At 43.9% G+C, this 19,060-nt stretch overlaps 1 protein-coding gene across 1 annotated transcript in view; it reads right to left on the bottom strand.

Moving 5' to 3' along the window:
• Positions 1–19,020, bottom strand: part of slc30a6 (solute carrier family 30 member 6) — a 26,647-nt gene extending 7,627 nt beyond the window's left edge. The window contains exons 1-8 of the mRNA XM_082154743.1: positions 18,790–19,020; positions 18,667–18,713; positions 18,072–18,158; positions 16,254–16,338; positions 6,607–6,649; positions 2,356–2,421; positions 1,376–1,456; positions 72–107 (exon numbers count right to left, since the gene is read on the bottom strand). Coding sequence (XP_082010869.1) covers positions 72–107; positions 1,376–1,456; positions 2,356–2,421; positions 6,607–6,649; positions 16,254–16,338; positions 18,072–18,158; positions 18,667–18,713; positions 18,790–18,982 — 638 coding nt within the window. The 5' untranslated portion in view covers positions 18,983–19,020. The remainder of the gene's footprint in view (positions 1–71; positions 108–1,375; positions 1,457–2,355; positions 2,422–6,606; positions 6,650–16,253; positions 16,339–18,071; positions 18,159–18,666; positions 18,714–18,789) is intronic.
• Between the last annotated feature and the right edge of the window lie 40 nt (positions 19,021–19,060).

Genomic DNA, 19,060 nt, shown 5'->3' with positions numbered 1-19,060 from the left:
TCAGTGAGTGTTTGTGTGTGTGTCTGTTAGTGTGAGTGTGTGTGTGTGTGTGTAGTGATGGTTGTACTCACGTGTGAACCTCGGGCTGCTCCACAAAACGCTCAACACTGATAAAGAAGCAACACACAGAAAGAGAATAACTACACACTCATCTGGGAGGTTCTGCTCAATAACTTCATAACATCATGTCCTAATATAATTATTCTCTAATAAAGCTGGCTTTGCATATTATAAATATAGTTGGATCTGTAAGTGTTTCTCATGGGGACGTCTGTGACACACACCTCAGCGATGCACAGAGATTCATTAACGGAGTCACATGACTGTCAGCTGTAAACTACATGTCTGTTCCGGCTTGGACAATTAATACATCCATATTTAATTTAATATTAGGAAAATAATATCCTATTTATTATTTGATAATTACAACATCCTATTTCAAAACTGGAAAACTGATGTTTTCTCACAGACATTTTCTCTCAAAATGATGGATGTCATTTTAAACATGGAAATAACCTGTTATTTACATTAGATAAACATGTGATCCAGCGACTTGTTCCACTAGAGAAATTATTTATACAAGCTATAATATATAAAAGTATATTCAAATACTTTACAAGGTCACATAAATGTTATTTAATGCATTACCGAACATGAACTATCAATGAGAAATAATACATTTATAGATTTATGATACTAGTAGTTATCATATAAATGTGGTTGTTTATAAAAGAGTACATAATATAACGTTTGATTTTAATAAAGCATTAGTAAATATTAAATGAACTTTACGTAAGATTAATAAATGATTTAGAAGTATTTTTCACTGTTAGTTCATATTAACAAATGGAACCTTATTGTAATGTTACCGAAATATATATATATTTTATTTATTGCATTGCAAAGTTTGTGTGATAGTTTTCTTCTTCTCCTCGACATCTGTCACTTGAGTAATATTACTATTCTAAACAGTTTCCTGCATTTCGGTGTAATAACAGTGCAGTGGTCAAACAGCGTCTACAAAACTCCTTCCGGATGATCCCTCCTGTAAACTCAGGGATGTGGAGGTGGATGGGAGTAAAATCACAGACTAACCCTGTAAACACTGAACGACCCCTGAGAAACAGTGGCCGTCTGAATGAGGCTTTAGAAGAAACACTTCTGTAAGTTGCGTTGGATAAAAGCTTCTGCTAAACACACAAGCGTGAGGAGGAAACACTGACTCCTCATCAGAAGTGTTGCTGTTGATCACTCGTACGAGTGTGTGTGTGTGTGTGTGTGATCAGCTGACCCTAACCCTGATCTTCATGATGTCCAGATTCCCACAGCAGGAAATATTGAGCGGATCAAGTTCTGCAGAGACGCAGGATCTCACCTTTCCTTCAGGATGAAGAGCGATCCCAGCTGAACCAGCACAGTGGAGGAGAACACAGCCAGCACTTCACACCGCTCGAAGCTGAGACACACACATCATTACTGGAGCTGAAGCACACTCTCTCTCTCTCTCTCTCTCTCTCTCTCTCTCACCATTACTGGAGCTGAAGCACTCTCTCTCTCTCACTCTCTCTCTCTCTCTCTCTCTCTCTCTCTCCATTACTGGAGCTGAAGCACTCTCTCTCTCTCACTCTATTACTGGAGCTGAAGCACTCACTCACTCACTCACTCACTCACTATTTACATTTATTCATTTAGCTGACGCTTTTATCCAAAGCGACTTACAATTGCTATATATGTCAGAGGTCGCACGCCTCTGGAGCAACTAGGGGTTAAGTGTCTTGCTCAGGGACACATTGGTGTCTCACAGTGGATTCGAACCCGGGTCTCTCACACCAAAGGCATGTGTCTTATCCATTGCGCCACCACCACCCCATACTGGAGCTGAAGCACTCTCTCTCTCACTCTCTCACACTCTCACTCACAGATCAGATCAACTGACACCAAACTGAATTTAACGAGGATGAAATAAGGCTGTGAGGGTCTTTACTGCAGCACTGTATAAAGTCCTAGATCACATGGGATTCTCACACAACTCAAACACTTTATGCAACAGTTCTGTAAGTTGTATGGCACTGGAAAGATGTTTCACAAGCAGAACTAGTTATATTGACAGTATAGAACACGCTGCACTTCTGCCCCTCACAGCCTTATCTTCATTCCTTTAAAAAGAGAAATATGCATCTATCTGCTTCCACAAACGTCAGAGTCACATGGTCTACTATACGGTGCCTTATTCACTTTTGGGTGCTTTTACTATGGTATCAGTATCAACACCATAAACTCCAAACGCTGTCTTGCATGCGTGTCGAGCCATGAGAAGCCTCAACAGAAGTGTGAAGAGAGAGAGCTGGCTCTTACCCAAACGAGTAGAGTTGACTGGGCTTCTTCACGGTCACCCAGAAGCTCAGCAGACATGTGATCAGACTGAGGGAGACACCACACATTACACAGAGACTCACACGAGTTAAATAAACTATTTAACAGTTTTACTGGACACGTTTATCTGGGTTTTCCCGTGATGGTCAGCACGATTCCGCAGCATTAAGAGCGACTACGGTAGCGAGTATGAAAGGCCAAAAATCTGATTGGTTGGGGACGTGGTGGATGGGTCAAACAACACAGGACTTTCACCCAGGAGACCAGGGATCGTGTCCGTGTGTCAAGTTTCCTAAACCCAACCGTCCCGTTGTTGTCCCGCGTGTCATGGAAACGTTAGCCCACCCACAACCTTTTCCTTAACTTAAGGGGCCGTGTTCATTTCACGGAATTTTCGGCGATTCTTGCACAGCTGTATACAGCTTCTCTGCTGCAGCCCGACTGGCAGAAAGAATCGTGCTGCTATTTTTTTCCCTTACGTGCAACCTATTGGACAGCCCAGATGAGTAATTAGTTGGGTTAGTAAAATAACGAAATTATAGTTTTTAAGTAGAAAAAAATATTTATGTAAAGAGATATAGTAAAATAAAAAGTGCTTGGCACTCGTTCACCACACAACACTCATCTACTAACATGACTTTACATCATTAACATCAGAAACACAAGTGTAAATGTTGAACAAGCTTTTATATATATATATATATATATATATATATATATATTAGTGGTGGGTCGTTATCGGCGTTAACGTGCTGCGTTAACGCGAGACTCTTATCGCGCGATAAAAAAAATATCGCCGTTAATCTATTCTCCAAGTTGGGTTGGGAGATGGCTCTATACTACACAAGCTATGATGACGCAATCTACCCGCGGCCGCGAGGTAAACCCGGCTGCAACGCATATTCGTCGTCATCTTAAGTAAACACGGCTGAAAGTGAAAGCTGGTGAAAAAGATCGGTGCAACATCCATTATTTGGACTTGGTTCGGGTTTAAGCCGTCAGACGAGCAGCAGCAAACTATATACAGAGTGTGTGGGGTAACAGTTCGGTAAGTTAACACACGACTAATCCGTTCGACCACCTCAAATTCAAAACGAAACATGATATCACTGAATACCAGCGCGCGCGTATTATTCCCATTCCAATATATCTTAGTGGTGTAGTAGCACATAATCTCGATTTTAAGAATCGTTGTTGTGTTTCTTTTTAACTGAAAAGACATCAGTTAGACAATATTCTAATTTTAAATTTGGGGTTTCATAAGCTCCAAGCCATAATAAACATTAGACCTACTTAAGTCTCTGCAGCTAGTGTACTTACATTTTATTTATCTGCAAAATTATGTTGTATACTTACAGTTTTGCACAATATATGTTCTCAAAACTACATACACCCTTTAAAAAAAAATACATTTAGCAGTTGTTTAGCATGGGTCTGTGTAATCTGTTCTGAAATGGTTTTATTATAATATACTGTATATCGTTATCGCAAGAGGCTGCAATGTATATCACAATATAGATTTTAGGCCATATCGCCCATCCCTAATTGATAGCCTATAGTAGTTGATAATAACATAGGCCTACCTAATGTTGCCTACGGACGGTAACAGTACAGTAGTAACCTTTTACAGTCTATGAGTAGAACAGCTTTCTCAAGCAGTTTGTGATGCATTTTGGAAACAGGAGATGAGCCCCTGGTCTAATGCGCCACCTGGCTTGAGAAACCCGTTCTCAAAGACTTACTTTTATAGTCATTATTTGGGTAGCACACATATTCTGAATGCCTTCGGCAGAATTCAAATGAGCCATTTTAATCTAGATTAATTTCAAAATTAATCTAGATTAAAAAAATGTACCTATGCCCACCTCTAATATATATATTTGCAACATTAGGTAGGCCTATGTTATTATCAACTACTATAGGCTATCAATTAGGGATGGGCGATATGGCCTAACATCTATATTGTGATATACATTGCAGCCTCTTGTGATAACGATATACAGTATATTATAATAAAACCATTTCAGAACAGATTACACAGACCCATGCAAAACAACTGCTAAATGTATTTTTTTTTAAAGGGTGTATGTAGTTTTGAGAACATATATTGTGCAAAACTGTAAGTATACAACATCATTTTGCAGACAAATAAAATGCAAGTACACTAGCTGCAGAGACTTAAGTAGGTCTAATGTTTATTATGGCTTGGAGCTTATGAAACCCCAAATTTAAAATTAGAATATTGTCTAACTGATGTATTTTCAGTTAAAAAGAAACACAACAACGATTCTTAAAATCGAGATTATGTGCTACACCACTAAGATATATTGGAATGGGAATAATACGCGCGCGCTGGTATTCAGTGATATCATGTTTCGTTTTGAATTTGAGGTGGTCGAACGGATTAGTCGTGTGTTAACTTACCGAACTGTTACCCCACACACTCTGTATATAGTTTGCTGCTGCTCGTCTGACGGCTTAAACCCGAACCAAGTCCAAATAATGGATGTTGCACCGATCTTTTTCACCAGCTTTCACTTTCAGCCGTGTTTACTTAAGATGACGACGAATATGCGTTGCAGCCGGGTTTACCTCGCGGCCGCGGGTAGATTGCGTCATCATAGCTTGTGTAGTATAGAGCCATCTCCCAACCCAACTTGGAGAATAGATTAACGGCGATATTTTTTTTATCGCGCGATAAGAGTCTCGCGTTAACGCAGCACGTTAACGCCGATAACGGCCCACCACTAATATATATATATATACACACACACACTCACCTAAAGGATTATTAGGAACACCATACTAATACTGTGTTTGACCCCCTTTCGCCTTCAGAACTGCCTTAATTCTACGTGGCATTGATTCAACAAGGTGCTGAAAGCATTCTTTAGAAATGTTGGCCCATATTGATAGGATAGCATCTTGCAGTTGATGGAGATTTGTGGGATGCACATCCAGGGCACGAAGCTCCCGTTCCACCACATCCCAAAGATGCTCTATTGGGTTGAGATCTGGTGACTGTGGGGGCCATTTTAGTACAGTGAACACATTGTCATGTTCAAGAAACCAATTTGAAATGATTCAAGCTTTGCGACATGGTGCATTATTCTGCTGGAAGTAGCCATCAGAGGATGGGTACATGGTGGTCATAAAGGGATGGACATGGTCAGAAACAATGCTCAGGTAGGCCGTGGCATTTAAACGATGCCCAATTGGCACTAAGGGGCCTAAAGTGTGCCAAGAAAACATCCCCCACACCATTACACCACCACCACCAGCCTGCACAGTGGTAACAAGGCATGATGGATCCATGTTCTCATTCTGTTTACGCCAAATTCTGATTCTACCATCTGAATGTCTCAACAGAAATCGAGACTCATCAGACCAGGCAACATTTTTCCAGTCTTCAACTGTCCAATTTTGGTGAGCTCGTGCAAATTGTAGCCTCTTTTTCCTATTTGTAGTGGAGATGAGTGGTACCCGGTGGGGTCTTCTGCTGTTGTAGCCCATCCGCCTTTGCTGCATACCTCGGTTGTAACGAGTGGTTATTTCAGTCAAAGTTGCTCTTCTATCAGCTTGAATCAGTCGGCCCATTCTCCTCTGACCTCTAGCATCAACAAGGCATTTTCGCCCACAGGACTGCCGCATACTGGATGTTTTTCCCTTTTCACACCATTCTTTGTAAACCCTAGAAATGGTTGTGCGTGAAAATCCCAGTAACTGAGCATATTGTGAAATACTCAGACCGGCCCGTCTGGCACCAACAACCATGCCGCGCTCAAAATTGCTTAAATCACCTTTCTTTCCCATTCTGACATTCAGTTTGGAGTTCAGGAGATTGTCTTGACCAGGACCACACCCCTAAATGCATTGAAGCAACTGCCATGTGATTGGTTGATTAGATAATTGCATTAATGAGAAATTGAACAGGTGTTCCTAATAATCCTTTAGGTGAGTGTATATATGAAGAGTTCAGATGCAAAAGCCTCTAAGTGCCATCTGAAATTTTCTTCTAGAATGATCATTTTTATCAAGCTCGTATGTTTAAGTTCAGTAAATTCACTTAAATGACAGTTAATAGGTTATTTTCATTCTCATTCTCAAATTACTGAATTCAAACATACGAGCTTGATAAAAATGATCAATCTAGAAGAAAATTTCAGATGGCACTTAAGAGGCTTTTGCATCTGAACTCTTCAATATAGTCTGAATATGAGAAATGACACTCACCTGAAGAGATCGAAGATGGTGAGGTATGTGTATGCGGTCAAGGCTGAAACAGAAGACAGATATAGTGTTCAAAACATCATTGTGTCACGCACCCATAATGCATGTGGATCAAACCCAGCGTGTCCTTTACAGTGAAACGTGTGCACTCTCAGACTGAGCTGCAGTTGAAGGCACACTTCAATGGTCATGGAGCGTCTAATGTTAAAGCACGAGTGGATGAAGCTTGGGAAACGGTGTGGGAAACGGTGTGGGAAACTCCACTGTGCACTTCTGACTCCAGAGGTTTCCTGAGGGATATTTCTGAGACTGTGAGCTTTCGGCCGTGTGTCCACCAAAGCATTATCTTCCTTTTCAATTGTTTTCAATGGAAAAGCAGAATGAATTGAATGCCGGGAAAAACACACAAAGCACATCTAAAACGGGAAAGAGCTTCGAGATCGACTGTATAAATATATTTGACAAGAAATCTGAGGTGTATTTTTACAGTCTGTTTCAGAAGAGAGAAGCAAACGAATCGCTGTGATTCACAGAAACTGGATCCAGGAAGAGAAAGGAGGATTTGCAGTTTTCATTTTGTGTCAATATGCTGAGTTTAGGGGTAGAAATCAGGAAACCCGATTCCTGCTGCATGTCAATATCCATGATCACTGGATCTTTGGTGAGTTGTAAAGAACACTATATCGAGTCCAAGCTTTAGTTTAAACTGATAATCGTTTGTTTCACTGGAGTTTTCTCAGTTTCTGCTATTAAATCCAGTCACTCTGCAGCTCTTCTGTCACTCAGTCCGGCTGAGGGTGTGTGTGTGTCTGTGTGTGTGTGTGTTCCCGTGGGAAACTCACGTCAGTGCATAAACTCTAGTGACAACAGATGACAACAACAAGCACTACAACTGAACCAAATCTGTTTGTTTGTCTGATGCTCTATCTCAGTGTGAGTGTGTTGAAGCGCAGGAACGATTCATTATAGTCTATGTAACGTCACCACCAGCCCTAAACCTTCCCTTAAACACTCATACGCCAGCGCTGGCTAACGTTCTCAATACTGTTCCGCCACAGACCCTAAACCTGCCCTTAAACACTCATACGCCAGCGCTGGCTAACGTTCTCAACACTGTTCCGCCACAGACCCTAAACCTGCCCTTAAACACTCGTACGCCAGCGCTGGCTAACGTTCTCAACACTGTTCCGCCACAGACCCTAAACCTGCCCTTAAACACTCGTACGCCAGCGCTGGCTAACGTTCTCAATACTGTTCCGCCACAGACCCTAAACCTCCCCTTAAACACTCGTACGCCAGCGCTGACTAACGTTCTCAACACTGTTCCGCCACAGACCCAAAACCTGCCCTTAAACACTCATACGCCAGCGCTGGCTAACGTTCTCAACACTGTTCCGCCACAGACCCTAAACCTGCCCTTAAACACTCGTACGCCAGCGCTGGCTAACGTTCTCAACACTGTTCCACCACAGACCCTAAACCTGCCCTTAAACACTCGTACGCCAGCGCTGGCTAACGTTCTCAACACTGTTCCGCCACAGACCCTAAACCTGCCCTTAAACACTCGTACGCCAGCGCTGACTAACGTTCTCAACACTGTTCCGCCACAGACCCTAAACCTGCCCTTAAACACTCGTACGCCAGCGCTGGCTAACGTTCTCAACACTGTTCCGCCACAGACCCTAAACCTGCCCTTAAACACTCATACGCCAGCGCTGGCTAACGTTCTCAACACTGTTCCGCCACAGACCCTAAACCTGCCCTTAAACACTCGTACGCCAGCGCTGGCTAACGTTCTCAACACTGTTCCGCCACAGACCCTAAACCTGCCCTTAAACACTTGTACGCCAGCGCTGGCTAACGTTCTCAACACTGTTCCGCCACAGACCCTAAACCTGCCCTTAAACACTCATACGCCAGCGCTGGCTAACGTTCTCAACACTGTTCCGCCACAGACCCAAAACCTGCCCTTAAACACTCATACGCCAGCGCTGGCTAACGTTCTCAACACTGTTCCGCCACAGACCCTAAACCTGCCCTTAAACACTCATACGCCAGCGCTGGCTAACGTTCTCAACACTGTTCCGCCACAGACCCTAAACCTGCCCTTAAACCTGCCCTTAAACACTCGTACGCCAGCGCTGGCTAACGTTCTCAACACTGTTCCGCCACAGACCCTAAACCTGCCCTTAAACACTCGTACGCCAGCGCTGACTAACGTTCTCAACACTGTTCCGCCACAGACCCTAAACCTGCCCTTAAACACTCGTACGCCAGCGCTGGCTAACGTTCTCAACACTGTTCCGCCACAGACCCTAAACCTGCCCTTAAACACTCATACGCCAGCGCTGGCTAACGTTCTCAACACTGTTCCGCCACAGACCCTAAACCTGCCCTTAAACACTCGTACGCCAGCGCTGGCTAACGTTCTCAACACTGTTCCGCCACAGACCCTAAACCTGCCCTTAAACACTCATACGCCAGCGCTGGCTAACGTTCTCAACACTGTTCCGCCACAGACCCTAAACCTGCCCTTAAACACTCGTACGCCAGCGCTGGCTAACGTTCTCAACACTGTTCCGCCACAGACCCTAAACCTGCCCTTAAACACTCGTACGCCAGCGCTGGCTTACGTTCTCAACACTGTTCCGCCACAGACCCTAAACCTTCCCTTAAACACTCATACGCCAGCGCTGGCTAACGTTCTCAATACTGTTCCGCCACAGACCCTAAACCTGCCCTTAAAGGGGTGGTTCGGGATTTTTGACATCGGACCTCATTTTTAAGTCAGCCTGGTTGTTATTCATCAGTGGAGACATTTTTTTTTCAAAATTATCCAGTCCTTATATTTGGATAGTTAGCCGATGCTAGGCTAGCGCGAGTCAATGGTATATGTTAGCCAGCCATTAAAAACCGTTTTACCCACTCCACAGTGCACCAAACGCAAATCAATTATAACACTAGACTATCGATGCAAATGTCCGTTGAGAGAATAATGTTAGAAATCAAACTTACCTTTCATCTCAATGATCCCAAGGGAACTAGTTTCTCAGCAGCTGCGGAATTTTACTTTGCTCCGGTTAGTAATGCGGCAAAAAGTAAACACAGAACAGAAGCGCACTGTAATCAGTGTACCAGCGGCAGGTAAATACACTTGCGTCATGTGTGTACCGGCTCACTCGGTTGCCTAGGTAATCAATATCACTCCGCTGCTGCTGTAGACAAGGCTTATGATTACAGGGAACAAATTATAACTAATGCAATGTGATGAAAGGTAAGTTTGATTTCTAACATTATTCTCTCAACGGACATATACATCGATAGTCTAGTGTTATAATTGATTTGCGTTTGGTGCACTGTGGAGTGGGTAAAACGGTTTTTAATGGCTGGCTAACATATACCATTGACTCGCGCTAGCCTAGCATCGGCCAACTATCCAAATATAAGGACTGGATAATTTTTTTTTTTTAAATGTCTCCACTGATGAATAACAACCAGGCTGACTTAAAAATGAGGTCCGATGTCAAAAATCCCGAACCACCCCTTTAAACACTCGTACGCCAGCGCTGGCTAACGTTCTCAACACTGTTCCGCCACAGACCCTAAACCTTCCCTTAAACACTCATACGCCAGCGCTGGCTAACGTTCTCAATACTGTTCCGCCACAGACCCTAAACCTGCCCTTAAACACTCATACGCCAGCGCTGGCTAACGTTCTCAACACTGTTCCGCCACAGACCCTAAACCTGCCCTTAAACACTCGTACGCCAGCGCTGGCTAACATTCTCAATACTGTTCCGCCACAGACCCTAAACCTGCCCTTAAACACTCATACGCCAGCGCTGGCTAACGTTCTCAATACTGTTCCGCCACAGACCCTAAACCTTCCCTTAAACACTCATACGCCAGCGCTGGCTAACGTTCTCAATACTGTTCCGCCACAGACCCTAAACCTGCCCTTAAACACTCATACGCCAGCGCTGGCTAACGTTCTCAACACTGTTCCGCCACAGACCCTAAACCTTCCCTTAAACACTCATACGCCAGCGCTGGCTAACGTTCTCAACACTGTTCCGCCACAGACCCTAAACCTGCCCTTAAACACTCATACGCCAGCGCTGGCTAACGTTCTCAACACTGTTCCGCCACAGACCCTAAACCTGCCCTTAAACACTCATACGCCAGCGCTGGCTAACGTTCTCAACACTGTTCCGCCACAGACCCTAAACCTTCCCTTAAACACTCATACGCCAGCGCTGGCTAACGTTCTCAACACTGTTCCGCCACAGACCCTAAACCTGCCCTTAAACACTCATACGCCAGCGCTGGCTAACGTTCTCAATACTGTTCCGCCACAGACCCTAAACCTTCCCTTAAACACTCATACGCCAGCGCTGGCTAACGTTCTCAATACTGTTCCGCCACAGACCCTAAACCTCCCCTTAAACACTCGTACGCCAGCGCTGGCTAACGTTCTCAATACTGTTCCGCCACAGACCCTAAACCTGCCCTTAAACACTCGTACGCCAGCGCTGGCTAACGTTCTCAATACTGTTCCGCCACAGACCCTAAACCTTCCCTTAAACACTCATACGCCAGCGCTGGCTAACGTTCTCAACACTGTTCCGCCACAGACCCTAAACCTTCCCTTAAACACTCATACGCCAGCGCTGGCTAACGTTCTCAATACTGTTCCGCCACAGACCCTAAACCTGCCCTTAAACACTCATACGCCAGCGCTGGCTAACGTTCTCAACACTGTTCCGCCACAGACCCTAAACCTGCCCTTAAACACTCGTACGCCAGCGCTGGCTAACGTTCTCAACACTGTTCCGCCACAGACCCTAAACCTTCCCTTAAACACTCATACGCCAGCGCTGGCTAACGTTCTCAATACTGTTCCGCCACAGACCCTAAACCTCCCCTTAAACACTCGTACGCCAGCGCTGGCTAACGTTCTCAATACTGTTCCGCCACAGACCCTAAACCTGCCCTTAAACACTCGTACGCCAGTGCTGGCTAACGTTCTCAATACTGTTCCGCCACAGACCCTAAACCTTCCCTTAAACACTCATACGCCAGCGCTGGCTAACGTTCTCAACACTGTTCCGCCACAGACCCTAAACCTTCCCTTAAACACTCATACGCCAGCGCTGGCTAACGTTCTCAATACTGTTCCGCCACAGACCCTAAACCTGCCCTTAAACACTCATACGCCAGCGCTGGCTAACGTTCTCAACACTGTTCCGCCACAGACCCTAAACCTGCCCTTAAACACTCGTACGCCAGCGCTGGCTAACGTTCTCAACACTGTTCCGCCACAGACCCTAAACCTGCCCTTAAACACTCATACGCCAGCGCTGGCTAACGTTCTCAACACTGTTCCGCCACAGACCCTAAACCTGCCCTTAAAGGAGCATTTCACCCATGGGAACATTGATCTTTATTGAAAGTGGGTCATATATGTAGTCGAAATGTAAAATAAATTTTGAATTTGGTGCCTTCTTGACTGAGGAAAAAAAGAAAGTAACTTCAGGACGCATTTGTATGAAAGACAACAACTCCCACAATGCACCACATTGCACAGATGCGCAAGCCACTCCCACTAATCCAGAACAGCATATGAATCACTCATCCGTCTATAAGGCTAGCTAACCACCGGAGATGTCTAACGTTAGTTAGTTGGCGAACTCATTAGTGAATTACTCCTCATTTGTATTTCTTTCGAAGTGGTGAATTATTGCATGGTAACGTTACCGGGATGTTCAGTCAGATGCGGTGCGAAACTAGGATGGTTCACAACACAAACGTCCGTGTCCTCGTCTGATTCTGAGATTTCGTCCAGGAGAAATTGGCATCGTTTAAATTCTTCGCAGCAGACGGACTCTATCTCTGTGTTCGTAGTTGCATAGTGAGATCACCGGCGCCTCCAGTCCGCCCCCAGCTCGAGCCAGTCTGGGCTTCTCGTCCGCGACAGGCAGGTCTTCTGCCTCGGCTGCTCTTCGCTATGCGGCTTGTAAAGGTAGCCACAAACACCTGATTCGAGCATCAGACTTCCGAAATCCTCTTCTTCTACATCATATTGAGTAACGTTACCCTCCGCTATTGTCATATCTTCACAGCTGGCTCCACAGTGGCTGTTAGCTTAGCTTCCAAACAAGATGGAGGATATTACTTTTAGTTTCAGAAAGTGAAGTCCCACCCACTGATCTGTAATAGGCCTGTAGCGTGAGCGGGTCCCGCCCCCTGGAATAATGAGGAGCTAGTGTTTGAAGTCTCTATACTTTTCAATGAAATGTGACTTCCTGCTTATTATGACGCAAAATGATGATTTTTACGTCATAATAAGCAGGAAGTAAAACACTTAAATCCTTATTTCTCCCATCTCAGGGAAAAATTAATGAAAAATCCACGTTTATTATAATATATGACTGGGTTTCTAACAATACAAAGCTTAATGCAAATGGGTGAAGTGTCCCTTTAAACACTCGTACGCCAGCGCTGGCTAACGTTCTCAACACTGTTCCGCCACAGACCCTAAACCTGCCCTTAAACACTCGTACGCCAGCGCTGGCTAATGTTCTCAACACTGTTCCGCCACAGACCCTAAACCTGCCCTTAAACACTCGTACGCCAGCGCTGGCTAATGTTCTCAACACTGTTCCGCCACAGACCCTAAACCTGCCCTTAAACACTCGTACGCCAGCGCTGGCTAACGTTCTCAACACTGTTCCGCCACAGACCCTAAACCTGCCCTTAAACACTCGTACGCCAGCGCTGGCTAACGTTCTCAACACTGTTCCGCCACAGACCCTAAACCTGCCCTTAAACACTCGTACGCCAGCGCTGGCTAGCGTTCTCAACACTGTTCCGCCACAGACCCTAAACCTGCCCTTAAACACTCGTACGCCAGCGCTGGCTAACGTTCTCAACACTGTTCCGCCACAGACCCTAAACCTGCCCTTAAACACTCGTACGCCAGCGCTGGCTAACGTTCTCAACACTGTTCCGCCACAGACCCTAAACCTGCCCTTAAACACTCGTACGCCAGCGCTGGCTAGCGTTCTCAACACTGTTCCACCACAGACCCTAAACCAGACGTTCCTCTGTTAGAAACACGACACCTGGAATCCTGCGAGGACGAGAGGAATCTGTGAGCGGAGGGAAAGTATGGCGTAATGACAGATGATGCATGAATAAACCCCGAGCGAGACACAGAATACACACACTCGTGTAGAATACAGCGCTCAGATTAAGGAGACGTGTGTATGTTTACAGAGCTAATCGATGAAGAAGAGGAGGAGATGAAGACGCAGTGGTAAACCAAGCCCGGATCTTTATCTGAATATTTAATAAGAGCATCCAAACACATCTGATCGTCCTCGAACCCTGACCTTCAGTCGGCTCACTGCGGGCCTCACGGGAGCCGAGCGCCATTAGCATCAGGAGCCGGCTAGCGTCGCGCGAGTATCCGCTTTCTCTGTCGGTAAAGCAGATTTGCAAACTGCAGCGCTCAGCTGTCACTGAGTTCAGGAACACGCATCGAGCGGCTCGGCTCGGGTGTCTGTCGACGCGGCACATTAAAATAACAATAGATCGCTCCAGATGTAAACTAAAAGCTTTATTGACAAACTACAAGCTAACACCTGGCGGGAGGAAGTGGCGAGTCAGAGCGTAACCCGAGACCGAGAGAAAGACTGATGCTCCAATAAACACATCCAAACCTTCCCGTTACACACACACACACACACACACACTCGACTGAACAAACCACAGCAGATGCACAGAGCAGAGCAGTGCATCATGGGACTTTCAGAGGTCACGGGGTCATTTTCTGAACGGACAACATGCAGTTTTACCCTGATCTATAAGAGTGAAGAACAACTAAATGTGTTTGATAAATTAGTTATTAATATATTGCATTTATCCGTCTCCTGTTTTCATGTTTAGAGTAAGTGAGCGTTAGATGACGGTGGAGAAAAGCAGATCTCTGAATGAACATCCAGCTTTCATACCGTACATTAAAACTCACACTTATTTAGACAATAGAGTAGAACTATAATGCCAGACATTTATCAGTTACTGGCTATAATCTGATATGATGTCCTCATTGCCAGGGATGATCCGATACGAACATTTTGTCCGATAACCAATAATTCTTCATATTTGAAAGCCGATAACCGATATATTGGCTGATAAATCTAAATCCAATTTTTCTATAATTTTTAAGAGCCTGATTAGAAAAACAAGTCTCAGCATTAACATCCACATCCCAAACACACAATTATAATGTTCTCATTATTAATTTATGTTGCCGATATTACAGATTTGCAGAAGTGCAAGAAGTGAATTACAGAAGTGATGTCAATCATATTTCAAGCAGTTTAAACCCATCATGTTGAACCGTGTGAATCTGAAGCGTCTCAGCTGAAGGAAACAATACATCATTTATCGGCTTTAAGATATCGGGCGATAACGATAACATTAACGATAAGCTTTAAGCTTTAATAAACATTAAGCTTTCCTGTAGCTCAGTGGTAAGAGCATTGCGTTAACAACGCAAGGTTGTGGGTTCGATCCCAGGCGATTGCATATACCTATGTATAAATGTATAGGATAATACAATGTAAGTCGCTTTGGATAAAAGCGTCTGCCAAATGCATAAATGTAAAATGTAACGAGGACGCATCGGCCGATACGATATATCGTTTTCCCTAGTTACTGCATAGGCCGGGATTAGAGCTGTGCATCTTTATGTACAAATTACAACCATCATGTGACTGATATAATATCTGATATACGCGTGTAATGAACATCCGTCACAGCAGATCTCACTCATCATGGGTTCATAAACATGATCTAAGGAGAGTTATTAAATCATCAGACGGATCTGAGGAGAAGTACTCCATCATCTGCAGGCATGCAATCTGGTGTCTTAATGCATGTCACTGGACCTACTGTGATGATGGTCTTTTGCTCATATTAGTGTATAATAATATATATATGGGCATGTAATCTGTAATCAGAAGGTCATAACCTGCTCTTCCTGTGATCTAGACTCATGAACGGCTGCAGTTTGTGTACGAGAGACACAGAAGATTAAATAATCACCTGACTGACACTGGTTTATGGTTCTGTGAGCAGATCTCACTTGAGTTTAAGCGAGTTTAATATCGCAAGATTTAGGTTCCGGTCCTGAGGAACATCATGAGGGCATCACGTCCGAGACACACTGACCACGGTTACTGAGAGCTCAATACTGCAGAGGATCAGGTGACTGCACACCGAAGCACATGATGACACGGACGTGTGTGTGTGTGTGGATAGTTTTGTCAGATGAAATGCTGCTGAAGAGACTCTGGAGATCTTGTGTTCATACTGTGAGACGCCAGATGATGAAGTCAACCGAGCCTGAGTTTGTGTAGTAGAGCAAACTGAGACACACACACACACACACACACACACACACACACACACACGTCATCATGTGCTTCAGTGTACAGCTCTACGTCTGATTTATTCATCCCACATTTGACAAACTCTGTGACGTTCGTGTTGAACAGGAACTGATCTAACCCAATCACAGAGCGGAGTGGAGTGTGTCCTGTGCAGCTCTGAGCATGCTGGGTAATGTGTGTGTGATCCCTCACCCATGCTGTTGGTGGAGCTGCACCACATCAGCAGACAAGCTGTGCAGACGAGATTCAACACGCCGAACAGGAGGATCCTCCACGACTGAAACACACACACAGTTTCATGAGTGATTTCTCTGACGTTAAGTGTGTGTGTGTGTGTGTGTGTGTGTGTGTGTGTGTGTGTTCCATGAGGCCTGACGGCTGAACTCTGACCCCTACTGTAAGAAACACACACACTGTAACTCACTAAAACTGTGGAGTTTCTGTCTTCCATATCTCATATTCTCATGCCTCGCTACTGCACTCCTTCTGTGTGGTTTAAGTCACTGCTTTGTTGTTTTCAAGTTATCAGTGATATTACTGAGACTGTTGCTCTGTAGAGCTGCTAATAACTCATCAACTTCACCACATATATATATTAGGGGTGCGGAAAAAAAGAAAAAGAAAAAAACTCGATTCTATCTTCTACCGATTCACAAAAAAAAAAAAAAAGATTTTCTAAAGTGTTACACTTCTTTAACGTCTTTAACTTCACAGTGCTACTCACAGCTACTCACAGCTACTCACAGCTACTCACAGCTACTCACAGCTACTCACAGCTACTCACAGCTACTCACAGTTACTCACAGCTACTCACAGCTACTCACAGTTACTCACAGTTACTCACAGCTACTCACAGCTACTCACAGTTACTCACAGTTACTCACAGTTACTCACAGTTACTCACAGCTACTCACAGTTACTCACAGCTACTCACAGTTACTCACAGCTACTCACAGCTACTCACAGTTACTCACAGCTACTCACAGCTACTCACAGTTACTCACAGCTACTCACAGTTACTCACAGCTACTCACAGCTACTCACAGTTACTCACAGCTACTCACAGCTACTCACAGTTACTCACAGCTACTCACAGTTACTCACAGTTACTCACAGCTACTCACAGCTACTCACAGTTACTCACAGCTACTCACAGCTACTCACAGCTACTCACAGCTATTGACGTTAACAAAAACAAAAGGGAGAAAATCAGATGTAACTATAAACATTCCTTCTTAAAGGGACAGCAGCCTCATAAACCACTGCCATTCGTTTCATTAATGTTCATAAAAAAACTAGGTTTTTTTATCTTCAATATGAATCAATTTATATTAAATTCATAGATTATTCACACAGGGTTTTATTTTTACTTTTGATTAATTTCAGTAGTAGGGCAGATAAATAATACGTTTATTTAATTTGTATATTTTTTCTATTATATTTGTCTATTGTTTGTAAATATGCTTCTTTGTTCCTATCTTTAATATAAGTAAATGTAATAAAATACACTGCCTTGCTTTATTACAGAAGACTGTGTGTCATGAGTGTAGTTCACTTAAAGGGATTTGTTTTATAATATTGGTTTGACTAAAATGGGAAGAAAAACGAAATAAATGTCAAGGTTATCCTTTAATTCAGACAGACTTTCTTTCCTGCTAGACCAATTAACCTGCAGTAACAAAACCGGAAACTACAACCAACTCTACGCACATATCAAATCCAAATTTACATAAAAATCAAGAATCGATTTGAATCGAATTGTGAGGAACCAAAGATTCCCACCACTAATATAATAGATCATTATTGATGGATTTTGCAACATTGAACACTAAACTGAACTGATCTGAATTTTTAGATCTGAATGATCTCATGTGAGGTTTGCTTTACTGATGGTGTTTGAATCGGTCTGTACTGTGTGAAGAAGTGAAGTGTGTGTGAAGAAGTGAAGTGTGTATGTGTGTGTGAAGAAGTGAAGCGTGTGTGTGTGTGTGTGTGTGATGAAGGACTCACCCGCCGGTCAGACGTCACCAGGCTGAACTCCTGAGCACACTTCCCCAGCACAGAGTGATGGGTTTTGCGGAAGGGATGAATGGTGCCCTGAGGAGATGGACAGATCAGATCAGAGGAAACTACATTACCCACAATCCCCACACACACCGTTACCGTGGAAATAGGGTTCAGTGAACTCCCATGGAGCTTTGCTAATGACAAAACTCAGTAACACAAGTCCTGATCCACTGCCATGTGAAAGTTTGATTTTATCACTTTGTTTTGAAAGAAATTAATACTTTTATTCATCAAGGACGCATTACATTGATCCAGAGTGACAGTTGAGACATTTATAATGTTATAAAAGATTCTATTCTTGTTTCTGAAAATTGTGTTGTGTGAGGAAATTATCACTTAAAACATAATTAGGCTAATTATTACATTAAAACTTTTTTTGAAAGAACTAAACAAGTGCTTCAAATCCAAAAACTTAGCAAAAGTTTTCACGATACTTTCCATTTAACGTGAACATTACTAACGCGTGACGTCACATGTGATGTTATGATGAGCTTCTCATCATATTTCACGCACATATATGACCATACATGAGTCTTACCAGCACATACGTGTCAGTCTCGTGCTTCTTTCTGTGCCCTGGAGCATCTGAAGATGAAAATGAAACACAGTTATTCATATTTCAAACACAGTCTGAGAAAGACAGCCCGAGAGAAGCTCTCACCCGAGTCCTTGATGCCGACCACGTCCAGCACAACCATGTCAGGCTTATCCGACGGCGACACCTTCCTCTCGGTGACCCCAGACGGCACTACATCGGGCTTATTGCTCAGTTTCCTGCCGTAATAATCAGAAACATGACTGTGATATGGGTTATTATGAGCCATAACTGACGTGGACGAGCCGTCCAGCGCCATCTTTACTTCCGCGGAACGTCCTACGTCACGACCTGATCACATGATGCTTCACGACAGCCAATCACAGCGCTGCTAGTT

The sequence above is a fragment of the Leuciscus leuciscus genome (genome assembly GCF_965113295.1).
Source record: "Leuciscus leuciscus genome assembly, chromosome: 22".
In the NCBI taxonomy this organism is placed as follows: domain Eukaryota; kingdom Metazoa; phylum Chordata; class Actinopteri; order Cypriniformes; family Leuciscidae; genus Leuciscus; species Leuciscus leuciscus.
This window is presented reverse-complemented; position numbering and strand designations above follow the sequence as displayed.